The 17,535-nt window shown below is 57.6% G+C and overlaps 1 protein-coding gene across 1 annotated transcript in view; it reads left to right on the top strand.

Moving 5' to 3' along the window:
• The window catches only part of LOC123522144, a gene marked incomplete at its 5' end in the record, with an annotated part of 31,413 nt that extends 14,960 nt beyond the window's left edge, over nt 1-16,453 (top strand). Inside the window, 3 exons of the mRNA XM_045294065.1 lie at nt 5,795-7,452; nt 11,488-11,573; nt 13,326-16,453. Of these exons, the coding sequence (XP_045150000.1) occupies nt 5,795-7,452; nt 11,488-11,573; nt 13,326-13,349 (1,768 nt within the window). The remainder of the gene's footprint in view (nt 1-5,794; nt 7,453-11,487; nt 11,574-13,325) is intronic.
• Nucleotides 16,454-17,535: the final 1,082 nt, after the last annotated feature.

The raw sequence follows: 17,535 nt of genomic DNA, 5'->3' as shown, positions 1-17,535 counted from the left end.
TTGGGAGCCTCTGCTTTAGAGTAAATGACCCACGTAGCTGGCTTTTAAAAGAAGCTCGTTTTACTGATTTACAAAGGTCATATCCTTTATTTTGTGGACGTCAGCTCTCCTGTCACTGGTATTCAATGCGTCAGCCCTCCTGTTGAGATGCTCTGGAAATTCATGTGGGAGAGACGACCTGTTATGCTGCGTGCCGCTCTCAGGGGAGATGACGCCGTGGCCCAGGTCGGCTGTCAGCCCTGTGGACAGGCTGCTTCTCTGAGGCTTCATTTCCTCCTTCCTCTGTAGCTCCTGGTGAGTGGAGACCAGTAATTGCATCTTAGAGGCTGCTCACAAGCTGCTAAGACCCCAGCCACTATCCAGTTTCATTAGGCTGTGGACCAGGAGCTGTGCCCATCAAGTGAGTTGTTGCATCACTCTAGAGCCCTAAGCCTCTAAGTCTGAGAAGTACCTGTGACTGTTCTCGAGGGACGAGTCCCCAAAGACGGCAGCTTAGCAAGCCCCGTGAGGCAGTGCTACCTGGTCCCGCAAGGTCGCTGAGTCAGAATCAGCTCGACAGCACACGGCAACAACCAAGGAATATATATGGGTGTGCGTGCATGCGTGCACACACAGACACTTGATACTTTTTGGCTATATAAAATTCAGGTTTTAAGGTTTTTAGTATTCACCATATTTGCATTTTTCATCATCATCATTTACGTTGTCTTCTGGAGCTGCCCTTTGAAAACTGCTGTTCCCGCCTCTGACGTCATTTCTCCCATTCGCCTTAACTCCTCTGATGGAGAGCAGGTATCAGAGTCCGCTGAGATCCATGGCGACCTTGTGGGTCCTGTCTCTTTAACGGCCTTCTCCTGTATTCCCGAATGACGTGCTTGGTGTCCTCCCGCGGCTTGTCAGCTCGCGTTCAGTGTGTCAAATCTAGTCTTGAGATGCTCTTGAGCTTCAGGCCTTATTTGGTCTCTCGTGGACCTCTGTTGGTTTTCTTCAGCTTCGCCCTGAAGTTACCTGTGAGCAATTGATGGTCTGTTCCACAGTCGGCCCTGGCCTGGTGTTCGCTCCTGATACCGAGCTTCTCCGTCGTCTCTTCCCACAGAGGAAGTCCATGTGATTTCCGTGTCTTCCACCTGGAGAAGCCCGCGAGTAGAGTCACCATTTGTGTTACTGGGAAAAAACGTTCATCGGTCTTGCAAAATCCATCATGTGGTCTCCAGCCTCGTTTCTGTCACCAAGGCCGTATTTCCCCACTTGTGTTTTCTCCACTGTGTGGGGGAAGGACCCAAGCCACGGTATCTGCAGTCACCTCATCTGCAGGTGGCCGTCGGCTTTGAAGGAGGAGACGGAACAAGCATCGATGCGCTTGAATGATGGTGCTGGGGAAGAGCGCTGAAAGAACCAAGAATTGCCAGAACAAATAAACCGGACTTGGAGGAAACGTGGCCCAGCCCCTGGAAAGGGCATCGTGCTGGGTGAAGTGGAAGACCCTCGCAGTCCTGAGAACCCGCATCACAGCCATGGTGAGAATGGCGCAGTGAGGGGCAGTGTGTCCTCCTGTCGAACAAGTGTCACTGTGAGTCACGACACGACTGTGACACGGCTACACGGTGCCCTCCGACATGGCGGTGTCTGCGAGGGTGGCACAGGGCCAGGCCCAGCTCCCTCCGGAGGCACGTTCCAGGGCCCTGTGGTTGGGCTCGGCTTCCCACCATTGCTGTGAGACCGCGCCGCACACAGTCTGCTGGCAGCGTTGGGCCCTGATTCCGGCCTGTTTCGGCCCTTCTTCCATCCTGCTCACCCTCCTGTCTCTGGGGCCCAGTCGACACTGGGCGAAGACTTGTCCACGGCGTCTCCACTGCCAGCACCGCCCCCCTCCCCCCCAGCGTCTCAAGCACCCTCTCTCACACCCTCCGTTCCTTGGCTGCTCGGTCTCGCTCTGCCCTGCCCACCTTGCTGGTGGTGTTCCTGTGTATCACTGGCCCGCAGTCTACTGTTGTTGTTGACGTCAGCTTCCCAGAGCCCCGTGCTGGCACTGCCAGGGCTCCTCAGCTGGGGGACGGAGAGGCTGCAGAGGTTCACCTTCGGCAAGGCTGTGTGTCGTCCAGTGAAGGAGTCTCTTGATTGGGAATTTTGCTTGAGGTGTGGTGTGACTAGTGATGCGATTTTAATCCCCCACAGGATGCTCCCCCCCTCCCCCAGCACTGGCTTATCCCGCAAGGCCCACCCACCCTTTAGTGAGTCACAGCACGGCGGCCAAGTGGGGTTGAGCAGCAGTGCCTTCTGGGCTCTCAGGAAGGCGCCGTGCTTACTGAGAGACGCCAGGGCCGGGGGCTCTCCTGGTGGCTGGGCCAGGATGGTGACCCTCTGCTCCTTCGTGCAAGACTGCTGGTGGCTGGCATCTTCACGTTGACTTCTGACTCCTGGGAACCCCTGTGGCAGACTCCTGTGGGACTGCCCACTGGAATCTTGGGCTATCATCTTTACAAGGGCAGAGAGCCAGGTCTTTCTCCCGCTGAGCCACTCGGTGCCACCATTACAGCTGAGCATGAAGTCCCACCTCCCCAGGCCTCCAGCTCGGCCCCCAAACCACGCTCACCATTGGGCCATTCCAAATCCTAGTGACCCTAGAAGGGCCCTAGAGAGCAGGATAGACCAGCCTCTGGGGTTTCCAAGACTGTATATCTTCACAGGAGCAGAAAGCCTCATCTTTCTCCCTCCAAGAGGCTGGTGGGTTCGAACTGCTGACCTTGTGGTTTGTTGTGCTAGGCATCACCCACGACGGCACCAGAGCTCCCTGGGTCACCGGAAACATTTCCACGACTCCCTGGAAACCTTTTTTCCTGCTGATGTCTTCTACACCTTCTTCTGTAGCCCTGACTCCCTACCTGACTGCCAGTCTGCCATCTCTGCTTGTGAACTTCACCAAACCCACTGCTCTCCAGTCTCATCTGATCAGAGTACTCTGTAGGATAGACTTGGTCTGCCCCCAAGGCCGGCCAGCAGTGCAGATAGCCTCATGCTGCTCCCCAGAGTGGTGTGGGGGGTGGGAACTCTCACGCTTGTGCTTAGCAGCCTGACACGTAACCCCACTGCAACACCAGGGCCCCCAGTGAATTTAAAGACCTCCTTAAACCCAACTCATCGAAAGTGTTATTGTTTCCACCCAGTTACCGTTTCTCGTTCCCACGCTGCATGTGCCTGGTAACAGTCATGGTGGATGTCCTGCCTGACTCTTTGCTGTGCAGGCATGCCCGTCCCTCCGATTCATGCTCGAAGGCTGCTGTACCAGCCTGCCACACATTGGGCAGTCTCTCAGAGTCTGAAGATCCCAGACTCTCTCTGCCTGGGGCCATCGTCAGCTGGAAGACTCCTCTTCACTTCTTGGGAATGACCCCAGTCACATAAGATTGGGACACCCACCCTACTCCACCTGACCTCCCGTTGAGCATCGCAGAGGTCCAGCGTCCCCTTCCCAGGCAGAGGGCTCAGGGCTTTGACACCTTCTGGGGGGCTCAGGCCAGTCAGTGATAGGTTCAAGAGCAAGGGTCGGAGTCTCTTCTGACAGCTGTCTTGGTCTTGTCTCTCAGCCCTCTCTGCCGAATGACCTTTTGCTTCTTTCCCGGGGGAGGTCCTCGAGGGTGCCCGCAGCTGGTCTGCTCCTCGGTCGCCGGTGCCAGGGTCACAGCGGTCTGACACGGCCGCTGGATTCAGAGGGGTGTGCTCCGGCCGTCCTTCGCTGGCTCTCAGAGTCTTGGTTTAGATGAGCGCGTGGTGGTCTGTTCTGTTGTCTGCCCTGTCCCGGTTTTAAGGCAGCGGTGGGAGTTCCTGTGATCTGGACAGACGGTTAACGACTCACCCCTAACGCGATGGGTAGAGCGGCTTCTCCTGGGCGAGGCATGTGATGGGAGCCTGTCTCGAGACTCCGAGGGGAGGTGGGGAGCTTCTCCATCGTCTTTTCCCACGATGTCGCTGACTGACTGCTGTGTGTCCCATGCAGCCGTAGTGCTGCAGTTTGTCTGATGATAAAAGGGATGTGCAGAGTCCTTGGTCTTTCAAGCCGTGTCATGTGACCTGCAGCTCCGTCTCTGTCCACAAAGCCCCACTTCCAACTGCTGGCCCTTCTCTTTGTCTGTGGCCTTCACCCCCCAACCACCAGTAATTAACCACGTGCCTCCACGGATGCCTGATCGGTTTCAGATGGCAGAAGTTGTACAGATCCTCCATTGCTTTATCTTGGCATTAGTGGTGTGTGTGTGTAAATTTGAATAATAGCCATAGTACTTGGCTTTCCATAATTGGCATTTAGATGTTATCCTGATTTTGTAACGTGTGCGTGTGTGCATGCATGCGTGCCTGTTTCTACAATGAGTGCTATGCATTCAGAAATGCCATGTCTCTTCAGTGTTTGGTTGTCTGATCCAAAATGGGCAACACTAGTCCATTTCAGTTCACTGATGGCACAGAAGAGACCCTCAAGTGTTCTGTTCCACATCTGTCAGTTTTCCCAGCTCCGCACCTCACACAGTCCCTGTCCTAATTACTTACTCTCTCGTTTGGAGTCGTGGCACAGCGACAGATGCAGCAGGTGCGGGCGGCTCTTCCCCGGGGGTGTCAGTGCCTCCAGCCTGATGACGTTTCATTCAGCGTTTCTCAGAAGAAGGTTCTTCTCCCTAATCTGTCTGAGCCTGGACGCTCTGGAAGCCTGTCCCCATGGGTGACCCTGCTAGCATCTGAAGTAGCTGTGGCACAGCTAGCAGCAGCCCAGACAGACGCGTGGTGGGGAAAGTGTCCGTGGGTTCAGTGAGCCCTTGCAGAGAGACAAGGGTGGGAGTCACTCTCTCGGAAAGACTGCTCGGGAACTCAGGAGCTCTGAGTCCTAACTCGGAATCAGAAACCAGCTGTGGGGACTGGGGTCGGAAGAGGGCTGCAGGTGCTATTGAGTGGCCAAGCCCCAGCTCTGGTGAGTGGGGTGACAGACAGAAGGACTGCCGTCAGTGAAGGATGGAGTCCTTGTAGCCTGTGACCCGTCCCCAGGGGACTAGAGAAAGGGAGGCCAGCCGGCTGCAGGTGCTGGGAGTTGTTCCCGGATGACTGGCCTCAGGTGGCCAGGGCGGAAGTCTGCTGTAGCTCTGGGTGGTTCAGGTCAGAGAGGACGTGGCACACGGTGCCGGTGAGGCACGTGGAGGGTGAGGCCTGGAGTCGTGCCCCCCTTACCTCATCATTAGCGATGGATGTGCCAGCCCTGCAGAAGCACAGCTGTGCTGGGCCATGTGTCTCCTCGGTCCTTCAGAATGCAGCGGACGGTTCCGGGCCACAGAGAAGAGCTGCCTGCTCTCATGTAGTCCCAGGCTCGGTTTCCAGGCTCAAGGTGGTGGGAGGGACAAGACGTGTGTGCTGGTTAACAAATACAGAGAGAGCATGGAGACCAGTTTCTCTGTGGGGGTTAACAAATACAGAGAGAGCATGGGGACCAGTTTCTCTGTGGGGGTTAACAAACACAGAGAGAGCATGGGGACCAGTTTCTCTGATGAAACTGTCAGGCATGCATTTGTGGTCATCGCTTTAATGTCCCTGAAGCATATTCCACTTTAATGTACGGCATTCAAATCTCTGAAAAAGGACATTGTAGCGTATGGGCCGAGGACGAGAGGGCTTCCGGACGTCCGTGGGCGTTTTCCATGATCTGTCTGCCCCTTTTTGAGTGGTGCCAATGACCCTCTCATCTCCACAGCAAGTGTGATGCCCCAGCCCGCGTTCCACACGCATCGTGAAACTCCTCCTTTCTTTTCTGTTCCAGAGTAAGCGATCGGAAGGAGGCTGGACACGGACTGGGGAGACCCAAACGGAGAGACAGAAGGGGCAACAAGCTACACAGGCGTCGCCGTGACGCCGCCAGCTGTCTCACCCCACGAGCTCAGGAGGCCGTGGAGAGTGAGGAGAGCGATTTCGAAGAGACCGGAAGAGAGCCCCGGCGGGCCTTCCCCGGTGCACTGGACAGTGGACAGAGAGCGTGCCTGAGGGGCTCTAAGGCCCAAAGCTTGGGGAACGCAGGCACTGAGGAGGTTCTTCGGAATGCTGCATCCAGGCTGGAGCCATTTGGTCCACCACCCCATGCAGGTGGTCACTCTCTTTGGAGCTCCTCATTGGTTCCCAGTGGGAGGCCAGGCACTCGTCTGGATCAAAACCTCCCCCACGTGACCAGCGAGGAGTGCTCCTGGGTGAAGGCACACAGGCATACTGGACACACGCATGCCATCGTGGCACGCGGCAAGGACGGGTCTCCCGGAGCCCCAGTCGTGTCTCTGAGACACAGAAGGCCACAGTGCCATCCACATGCACCCAGACCCTCACACCAGCTGCTCCCCGGAGACCAGGGAGCCAATCCCGGCCGCACCAGTGATTGGGCTTTCTTCTCCACCAGCTTATCGGAGGAAGAAGCGCAGTGGGCCTCTGCCTGGCAGCCCTCTTCTGGGAGCTGGCCTGAGGAAGCGGCTGCCCTGATCTGTGACCAGAGACCGAAGAGAGACCGGTGGCGGGGACAAACCTGTCCCAGTGGCAGAGGGGACCTGGATCAACCTATCTCCATATCAGAAGGAACACCAGGACCAGGAAGCAGTCCAGAACTGTCCACAGAGAAGAGGCCATTGATAGATGATGGACACGTGTCCCAGGCCACTGAGACTGTGGAGTCACGGATTGAAGCAGATCCCTCCAGAAACCGCCTACCTGCTGTGGGCAACCCAGAGAGGGCCCTGGTCCCCCGCGAGAGTCAGAACAGCAGGGAGCTAAGGACTGCCATTGTGACAGCTGGCTCTGACCTGCGGGGACAGGCCAGGGATGGGAGAGCAAGCGGGGAGGGGCTCTTGTTCACAGAAAGCCATGGACTGAAAATCATCGTGGGAGTGGAAGAAGGTCGAAGCTCCGAAACCAACCATAGCCAAGCGGCCTCTGGTCAGCACGCATTTCGGTTTCGTTTTGATGTCATCAGACATCCCTCGCTAGACATTGGCAGGCAGATCTACTCTTGTTTCCTCTCATCTAACACCCTCAGGTACTCTGTGTGTTTCTCCAAAAACCCTCTTCCTTCTCTCGGGCTACAGCTCCCACCTCGCTTCCCAAAAGCCTCCCTGACAAGCGGGGGTCCGAGCCTGCCGTCACCATCTCCGGCCAGAGCAGGCCCTAATCAAGAAGGCCCGGGCTCTCGTTCTTCAGAACATTCAAGCCGCCAACCCGAGGCTCCGTTCTCTGTCAGCGTCACTTCTGACTGTCACTTTCTGCGTGACGGGGCTGCTGAAGAGCCGAGGCAGCGGGGAGGGCCCAGTCCCGCCTGGTGCTCACCTAAGGACAGCAGCCCAGAGTTAGCCCGGGCGCCGGCCTGTCCTTTCGGGCTCCCGTTATCCCGCCTGTTTGCCCTTCGGCTAGTCAAGCTTTTGGGATCTCCGGGAGTCCTGATGGGTACTGAATTGCTGTCCATTTGCTAAGGGGGAAAGGTCCGATTTGGCATGCAAGAGCTGAGTTTAGAAGCGCTCCTCCCCAGACTTAGTGACTGACCCAGGTCCACCGGGGTGGGGGTGGGCGGTGCTGCACAGCCAGGAAGCGGAGGAGCAGAGCGGGCACACCTTGTCTGTGGTGCCCCCCACGCCCCTGCCACCACCCTCACCACGAGCTCCCTCCTCCCCTCACTGGACACATGCACAGCCAATCACCCCCTCACTGGACACACGCACAGCCAATCACCGTGCCTTCTGCGGGGGCCTGCTGCCACCCTCAACAGCCAGCGCACCGCCCTCCCCAGAGTTCCCATCCAGCATTTCGAGTGGCTACTGTCAATTTTATCACAGAATTCCTTATAAAAAGTAGGCTTTCGGCAGACACCCTTTCCAAATTAGACTGAATTATTATTTGGTTCACAGGGAAACGTGGCCTCTTTCTACCCCGGTAAGGATTCAGAGCCTCGGACGCCCATGGGGGCAGTTCTACCCTGCCCTGCAGCGTCCCCGTGAGTCAGACTCTGCCCTCTCTGGGCCCTTAGTGTGAGTTTTGCTTCAGATTATTTGGCTCAAAGATGGCTTCCAAGGGTCGTTTCAGATCCAGGGTTAACTATTCCCTGAATAATTTGACCGTGCCCGCCATGCTTTGTGGCTCCAAGTCTGGATGCTGTCAAGATTTTGCAATGCCAGTCTTCTGGTTAGGATTCTTCTAGAGAATCTGATTGGCTTTAAAAATTCAGTCACAGGACTGATGAGCACCGTCCAGTTCTCCTGGTGCAAAGGAGGCGGTTGGTCCCTCGTGCTGGTGATCGGACACATGTTCCAACCGACAGCTTAAGAAAAAGGACCTTGTGGAGTTCTCTCCTGCACACGGGCCTAGGGAAGGAGGAGGCAGGCAAGCAGTGGTGACACCCCAAACAGACCTGTGTCACCGGGACATTCCCTCCTTTTCACATTCCCCCCCTTTGGCACACGGCCTCACCCTCTCTCCTTCCCAGGGTGGCTCGGGCGGGAGGGGCGTAGGGTGGAAGGCAGAGCTGATTTGAAGAAGGAGAAAGCAGCTGAAGGAAATCCCCACAGAAGAACAAACGGCCGTTGGCAAGAAGGGGGACAGGGTGGGAGGCAGGGAGTCTGCCCCATGTGGCCCAGCAGAACTGTCCCGTGGCGCCCCTAGGCGGGCCGGCTCTCGCCCTGGAGCTGCCTGGTGTGTCCCAGCCACCAGCCTTTTGTTGGGCAGCGGAGTGCTTAACTGCTGCGTCACCAGGGCTACTGCACCCATGTGTCGTCAGATGGGGAAACATAATTGCGGATAGAAGCAGTGAACAGTGATTGTTAATATGTGAGTACATTTCTGCTCAGTAATGAGCTTGGTTAAGATGCCAAACAGGAAGGGAGCACCCCCCTCACCCCCCACCCCCAGCTCTGCTGGGCCTCAGACTGGGACACTGTCAGGACCCCTCCTTCCTGAGCTGCCCCGGAAGGTCCGTCCCAGAGATCAGGGCCATGTAGGCGGCCTTGCGCAGTGATGCGTCTACTCCAGCCAGAGCCCCTCAGAGGGCCTGCTGGCGGGCTGCTTCTGAAACGCCCCCACCCCCGAAAACCCCGTCAGAATGGGGCTCTGGGCACGGGGTGCTCCTTCCCAGGAGGTGGAGAGGCTCCCTTCCTGTGTGCCTTCCTCTCCCAGGGTTACCCCTTGCCCCCGACAAGCTTGGTCCCCGGAAGCGCTCGCTGGGAACACTGTCATCAAGTAAACAGCTCCGTCTCCTCTGAGGGCACCAGGCTGCCCCAGTTACAATGAGGCACGGGCATTTGCTCAGGGGTTTAAGCTAATGGGAACGTTCAGTCACGAGCCGGCCGAGGCCACTGTTGTGCGTTGTGTGTCATTGTCCCCCCACCCCCACCCCCATCAGAAGAGTGGATGGACTGTGTCCGTCAGTCATGAGCCCTGGCCCACCAGGCAAACCGTCTCTTAGATTGGCCTCAAATAGCAGGAAAGCAGTAGTGGGGCAGAGTCTGAGCCCCAAGCACCCCCACCCCCAAATGTGCACTGTCATTAAGATAAAAAGACAAAATGCCATCAAATTGATGGCTCCAGCTCCTAGTACCAAAGCAAACCCAGGTGTGCTGTCAGCTCTGACACACAGTCAGTCGGGAAGCAGCAGGGTGGGATGCCCCTTTGAGTTTCCGAGACTAAACGGCTGTTGGGTTTGAACCCCCGACCTTGTGGCTAAGCCGCCAAGGGTTACTGACAGCACCACTGAAGCTAGTCAGCATTATGCCCTTCCACGCCCACTGGTGAGGCGCTGGAGTCCTTTCAAAGAGGTCAGACCCCACTCCCCAGGAACAGGAAGATCAGGGTAACAGGAAGCAGTCCTTGCAGGCAGGAAGTCGGGAGGGTGCCCTGTGCTATTTCAGTCGCCACGTTGGCAGTGCAGCCCCGCCGGGAGGGAGTGGAAGGACAGCTGTTTCTGGAAAGACTTCAGAGGACAATTACAAGCCCCCAAAACCAAACTCGCTGTCACCGAGTCAGAACCGACTCAGTGACCCTACAGGGCAGACGAGCCCCGGGGGTTTTCCACACTCACTTGTGATCGGTGTAGTAAGTCCCAGCTTGGTTTTGAACGGTTGACCTCGCAGTTAGCAGGCCAGTGCTTAACCTGCCTCAGCAGAGCTGAGGAGGCTTTTCCACTGGGGGAATAGCATGCATGTAACAAGGGAACCAAGTGCAGGGCGCTCGCTGGTTTGTCAGGACACACTGGCCAAGCCAGTGGTCTGTTGTTGGGGCAGCTGAGGCCCCACCTGACAGGACAGAGCTGCCCCATAGGCTCTTCCTGCCTGGACTCCCTCAGAGCCACCAACCTCACGGTCAGCAGCCACACGTGTCACCTGGCTCCAGCAGGGGCGCCCCAGAGGGAACACTGCAGACCCTGTGGGGCTCCTGCCGTGGGGAACATGTGGGCCGAGGGGACATTTCCGTTGTGCAAGAGAACTTTGCAAGGCAACGAAAGTGCCAGTCCTGGTGCTTTCTCTAGAGGCCATGGCCACGTGCACAGACACACGCCTAGATAGATGGACTTGGATTCACGAGAGGACCCACTCTCGATACACAGAGTTTTACACATCCAAGCGGGCTTCCAAAAGTTTGTGGGGGAAAGTTCGTTGCGTTACCGTTCTGTGTCCAGCGAACTTTTGAAGGCCCCTAGGATAGGCAGTTAGTTAGCATTTCCACGTATGGCTGGAGACCGGAGGCAAACCAGCACCTGTGTCATTTGCTACCGAAAACGCCTGCACAAACACGCTTTTTGACTCTTGTCCCGAGACCAGAAGGGGCTGGGGCCCAGCCACCACTGCTGACCACATGGGTCACAGTTTCTGTAGAATTCTGGGCAGACGGGTGGGAACTCTGGGACAGATTTAAAATCCCATGGAACCCAGATCGTCTGGTGCCACCGAAGCTGGAAGAGCCCCCAAAATAGTTCCCAAAGATGATCTTCAAGCCTTAATCCCTAAACCAAAGAACAAGTCTACTTTAAACCAAAAAACGCACCCCAAACCGAACCTACTGCCATTTAGCCAAGTCCTCGGACCCTTGAGGGCAGAGAACTGCCTCAGGGCTTGCAAAGTGGCAACTCTGAACTGGAGTGGCCCACCTCGTCCTCCCACAGCACCCTGGTCAGTTCTGACCACTGACCTTGAGGTTAGAGGCCGGTGCCTAACCTGCTGAGTCAGTACAGTGCTTGCCCCAAGCACGATGCTCTTTAAAGGCGAGCTCTGGGGCTCGAACTCAGAGCAGCAGCTGGGGAGGCTGGACGGGAAGCCCAGGGGCCTGGAAGAGGTCGTCGGTTGACGGTCAGCAGTCTGAGCAGCAGCTGTCAGATCGACGTGTGTGTGTGTGTGTGTGTGTGTGTACAGCGAGACGGCTCATGTTTTAAAAATCCACCGGTGTCACATGGGGGGGGCGCGGGGTGAAGCTGACATGCCTGCCCTCTCTCGTCCACAGACCAGTTGCGGCCTGAGGACTTCACAGTCTCCCTGGACATGCGGACGCTGCGGAGGGTCACTATGCAGTGGGGAGACTCGCTGGAGGTATGTGGGAGAGGGCCCGGTCCCCTGCCGACGGTCCACGCCGACTGGGCAACCCTGCAGGACTGGGGAGAAGGCCCATGGTCACCCCCCACACCACCGGAGACCCTGCTAGGAAGTGACATCGGGGTCCAACGTGAAGCTGGGTCTGCAAGGCGGACGGTGCCTGTCTCCAGTGCCTGCTCTTTCCCTGACACGGCCGCGGCAGCCGCAAGGGCTCTTGGGGGGTCCTTGAGGGACCCCATGGATGCTCTGGGCGTTTGGGGAACAAAGGAGGATGGGCCGGGAGGTTTCCCCACAAAATTCCCCTAACCGGGAACCAGGCACCCTGCCACAATGATGGAACAAGCTCCTGAGCATTTTCTCGTTTTCTGGAAACTTCTTCCCAATTGAGCCCCCACCTCCCGAACCCCAAGATTGCCTTTTGAGACAATCTCCCAAGATGACGCTTTAGGGATTTCAGGAGAAGCTTCCTCATCACCTTCTGAGCTGACCTCTGGGCCCGTGGGTGGAGCTGAGCCATCAGAGTCCTGCAGAAGCCATAGCTCTGGCTGGGCAGGCGCCTTAGGAAGACTGGGAGGAGCCCGGCCGGCGCAGGGCTCACCTGCTGGGCTGCTCTCACTGCACCGTCAGCAGTTCAAATCCCCCAGTAGCTCCTTGGGAGAAAGATGTGGTTTTCTGCCTCCGAGTCCCACAGGGGCAGCTCGACCCTGTCCTAGGGATCCTGCGAGAGTCATTTGGGTTTGGGTTTTTAAGGAGACTAAAACAGGGGTGTCCCCGGAGAGCACTTGTCCGCAGCCACCATGACGGCAGGGCTGTCACACGTTTTGTTTGGAATGTGCGCATGCGTGCCTGTGTGCGGGAGGTCAGGAGCCCCCGGGCCGACCGGCACCCCGTCCCACCCTGGTAGGAGGCAGTCCCAGCCACAACCTCACTCTAGCAAGCGTCCAGACAGGCTGTTCACCTTTGGCTAGGAAAACCAGGCAGGTGACAGAAACCTGGCCGTGCCTGCGCTCTGCCGAGCTGCGATGCCAACTCACTGCCACCCTACAGGCACAGTAGAACTGCCCCCTGGGCTTCCTACAGGAGCCGGCCGGTGGGTTCGAACTGCTGACCTTGTCTGCAGCACAGCGACGGCAAACGTGGCCTGAGGCAGTCTCACCAGCTATGGGTCCCCGTGTGGAGGGAGGAGGTGTCTGTGATACGGGCAGTAGTGCCACCAATCGGGCATGAGCGCAGGCTGCTGGGCATGGGTGCCGGCAGCCTTGGCAAGGCAGAGGGGCGTGGACAGCAGGTGCAGCAGGAAGAGGCGTGGCTGTGCAGATGAGGGTCCCCGGGCCTCTGTCCACTAGAGCTGGTGGCCACGGTGACCTCTCGGTGGTGTGCACAGGCGAGTTTAAATGGACTGTCCTGACACATGGCCCCCTCTGGAAGCCCGCTTGCTTGGCTGGCCCCACTCCTAAACCCAGTACACTTCCCTGGGCTCCCTGTCTCCCCTCTCTTCCCTGGAGACCTGAATTTTATCCGGAAAAAAAGAAATTGGCATTAAATGGGCATTGGTCATTGTGACAGCGGGACACCCCCCCACCCCCAGCCGGGCCAGGCCGGGCCTGCCCTGGTTTTTCTCGTTACCCAGCCTCTGCCCTGTGCGCTTGGGGATTGCCCCCTCTGGTGGGTTCCCGCTTCTGTGGGTTTGGGGCTTGGACCCAGTGTCAAGCACCCCTCCCCACCCTTCCTTTTCTGTCTCATTTCTAGAAGAAGCAGAAGAAGGCAGAGTAGAGAAATGACAGTTTCTGGAATCGTAAGCCCCACTTCCTGTGGACACCGCCTCATCGCCAGGGGGACGTGGACAATGACGTTCACGTTGTGTGGCTAACAGCTCATCCGGGCCCCCCACATGAAGTCTGTTACCATAGCAACCCGCGCCTGCTGCCGCAGTGGACTGTTCCTCTCCTCCTGCAAGCTGGGTCTCTGTGAAGGCAGCAAAGCTTGGCCTGGCCCCTCCAGCTGGTGGCCAGCTCCTCTGCTGGGGGACCGTTGTTGCAGAGCCTCTGTCAAAACACCCCCGCCACCCCCAGCTGAGTCATGCGGAGGGTGGGAGGTGTAACTCCGAGCAGACGTGTAAGGCAGGTGCACAACCTGATGGCCTGTTCTCAGCCTGACATCAGAAGAAACCCAGTGTGCGTTCTCTTTCCAAGTGTCCGGCTAGGACCCCCGTGTGTGCGTCTGCATTTGACAGGAAGGGCAACGCCGTCTGTCTCCCCCACCCCTTTCACGCGTGTCCATGGAGGTGTCCTCTCCCTCCTCAGTAGAAGTGCGAACAAACCAGGCCACTGCCACCCAGTCAGTAGCCGCTCCCAGCGCCCCTGTGGGACCGGGCAGGGGCCTCAGCTTTGGGAGGTGCAGGTGGACATCCGTGGGAGACTTCTGCCTTGTCCTGCTCAAAGAAGAAAGGCGCACCAGAGGGCTGGGGGACAAGTCTGAACCTGCCCAGTGCCCTGCGGGAGAAAGGCTTGGTTTTCGGCCGTAAAGGTGGCAGCTCAGGAGATCCTGGGGTGGCAGCCCTCCTGTCACACGGTGCCCTCTGAGTGGAATTCCACTCGACACCCAGCCACACAGACTCCTCCCTGGATGTTGGGGGCCGGTCTCCCTACATAGTCCCCTGGGAAAGCATCCATTGTGTTCTGAGGGACCCACTGACCTTGTGAACCTGTGACTGTGTCTCCACGGATGTGCCCGCCCGTTGTAACAGATCCACAACTGGACTGGATCCCGGGGCAGGAGGCGGGCCAAAGGCTCAGTGGATCCTTGCATGAGGAGGACTGGCTGCAGTGGGGCTGCCGGGCCTCGACAACTTGGTCTGGACTTGTCTACCTTCCGGCCCATCCAGAAGTCCTGCTCTTCAACCTCCCCACCCCTGGCAGCAGGCCCACCCAGTGCTGACCCCGGCCCCAGTCCACTGGTGACAGAAGGAGCTGGGCAAATGTGGCCGCCGTTGGTAAGGTGTCGGCATCTACACAACAGGACAAATATGTTGCCTGAACGTTTGTAGGCTTTCAGGAAGAGCGAAGGCACAGCGCTGGAGAAGCTGATGCGCACCAGGACGTCAATCAGACCAGACCCTGAGGCGGGCGGTTGGGAAGGAGGCGCCCAGCCTAGCAGCCTGAGCAATTCCTCTGACCTGGGGCTGAGACAGCCCAGGCACCTTGTAGCTGCGTCTTGGGCCAACATGGGCTCTGCTCTAGCAGACCCAGGGCCCCTGGTGGTGCAGCGGGTTATGTGTTGGGCTGGTAACCACAAGACCTACAGTTCAAATCCACCCTCTGCTCCCTGGGAGACAGAGGAGGCTGTGAAGACAGGTCAGCGGCTGGGGGAAGCCCCCGAGGGCTGTGAGTCGGGACCGGCTCCGGCAGTGGCCTCAGCTGTGATGCTACTGGTCTTTCACCCTCCTCCCGTTCTCTGCGGGCTCCTGTCCTGTCTGTTGCTCTGACTCCCGCTCCCCTGCAGGCCCCTCGCCCCTGGGCAGGACTTGCCTGCCTTTGGTCTGGGCTGGTTTCAGGGTCGGGGTCCCAGGACCAGTGGGCAAGCACCGCAGGCCAGCACATGCTTGGCCGGTGCCTCCAGACCCAGGAAGCTGTGTGCATGTAGGGCCCTGCAGGTGCCGCCTTTATGTGCCTGGGCGCCAAATGAAAGGTTAGGCCCTGAGCCCACCTGGCGGCTCGTAGAGAGAGGCCTGGCCCTCTGCTCCCGTGAAGGTGACGGCCTGGGACCCCTGTGGGGCACCTGCACTGTCCCATCCACGGGTGGCAGTGAATCAGCATCGGCCCCACAGCCCCCAACAGCAACAGTCACCGTGTGGGAGTCGCGTCTCCATGGCTGTCGGGCACACACACAAACACACTCCGGTTCGTGGCCAGTCCAGGGGCAGAGCTGCCCCCTAGCATGTCCTCGGCTCTGAGCCCACACTGACCTTCTAGCGTGCAGCCGAGCACAAACTGCTCTCTGGAGACAACAGAAGGGACCGGGCGTTTCAGTGCCAACAAGTCCATGCCGACTCGGGGACCCTCTAGGACAGGGTAGAACTAGCAGTCCCTGTGGGTGTCGTCACGGGAGCAGAAAGCCCCACTTTTCTTCTGCCACCAAACCAAAGGCACTCCGTGCCATCGAGTCCATGCCCACTGGGGACCCTCTAGGACAGGGTAGACCTGCCTCGTGGGTTTCCGAGACGGGGAGTCTTCACCGGACCAGCTGATGGTTTCAAGTTGCGAGGCTATGGTTCGCTGCCCACCGTGCCACCCCGGCTCCCCACCCCCTGCCGCGTGTGTTTGAAGTGGCTGGTCTGTCCCTAAAGACTCCCAAGTCTGTCACCGTTCTATTTGATCTCCATTCCGGTCCCAGTGGTAAGGAGTCTGGAGGGATTTCTTTGTCTTTTTGTTTTGTTTTTTTAAAGCAGCACACTGTATAGTTAGCTACACAGCCCATCACAAGCGACGTCAACAACAATATCCCCTGGAACCCTCCATATATGTTTCTCTCCCGCCCCCGCCCCCCCATCTGCCCTCCCTCCTTCCTCACTCAGTGCCCTCTGCCCCCCCTGCCCTGTTTCCTCCCCGTCCGTCCCTGCCGCCTCCTAGGCAGCAGACTTCCTCTTCCAGTTCTCCTTGTAACAGCGGGGGGGATTCCGGATCTGCCTTTGTGAGCTTGGCCAGTGTGTTGAGCATAGTGTCCATGTCTCACAGTACCTACGAGAGTTGTTGCTTTTTATTGACACAGACGATCCCATCGTATGGCTGTACCGCAGTTCCTTAGCCATTCCTCTATAATTGGAGTTTGGGGTTGTTTCCGTGTTTTTGCTGTTGTGGAAATCCCTACAATAAACACAGGTGTGCATCTGTGTGTCCGTGTCCCGTACTTTGTTTCTTTTCCACGGTTAATTGCTTATGCTGGCGTTCTTGTACCTTCGGGCATGTGGCCTGCTGCGTGCAGTGCGTGCATTGTTCCGGGAAGCGCCACGCTGATTCCCGTTGTGGTTGTGCAGACCCACAGCCCCCCAGCAATGCAGAGGCTTCCTCGCTCTCGGCGAGGACTGTCTGATTTAGTTCATGTTGCTAGGAGTGTTGGTGTGAGGAGCCATCTCGGTTTTCTAACTGGTGTTCCCTTACTGCTAATGACCTCGGACACGTCCTCATGTGGTTGTTGGCTGCCTGGCAATCGCCTCTTCTTGCCACGTGTCCACTTTTTGATTGGGTTATTGTCTTCTTCTTGAGCTGTAGTTTGCTCTAGAATTTGGCGACTAGCCCATTATCTAACGCTTCGTTACTGAGTCGTTATCCCGGTCTGTTCTTTTTTAACCCTTTTGATGAGGCCTTTTGTTGCGAGTGAGTGTGGTGTTTGCAGTCGGCCCCAGTTCCCTATTTTATCTTCCTCCGTGTGGATATTTTCCATTCTGTCCAGTCGTGGGTCTGTACCTTGCATTAGCGTCTCTTGGTTTGCCCCTGTTTTCCTGCCGGTGCATTTTAGGGTGGCGTGGATGTTAGGATGGTGTGGGTTTTATGACGGTGTGATTACATTTAGGTCTTTGACTCGCCTTGAGGTTCCTTCTGGACCTGGTATTGAGGCAGCAGGAGCCCTGCTTCATGCTTCTGCAGAGGAAGATCCACCACCAGGGCTTCTGATAACACAGCGAGTGTCAGGGGTGTTTCAGGAGGCGTGGGCCCTGGGTGGGGCCATTCATCACAGCACCTGAAGCTGGACTGCTGCACCCCAGCCCTGTCCCCACCCAGGCCTGGGCCAGTTGTTCTCACCTGCGGTCCAGTCCGCTCCCTCTGACTCCTAGCGACCCTTTACACCAAGGAGCCGTCCCCAGTCCCTCACCCTGCCTCCTCCAGACCCTCCTTTCCAGACAAAGGGGAAGGGGTGTGGCCCTCCCTCCCGGCTGTAAAGGTAGCTCTTTATCGTATTTTTT

This window comes from Echinops telfairi, unplaced genomic scaffold (assembly GCF_000313985.2).
Source record: "Echinops telfairi isolate 266 unplaced genomic scaffold, ASM31398v2 ScPeMD7_2565;HRSCAF=3150, whole genome shotgun sequence".
Classification (NCBI taxonomy): domain Eukaryota; kingdom Metazoa; phylum Chordata; class Mammalia; order Afrosoricida; family Tenrecidae; genus Echinops; species Echinops telfairi.
The sequence above is the reverse complement of the archived record's forward strand: the minus strand, read 5'-3'. Positions and strand labels throughout refer to the sequence as shown.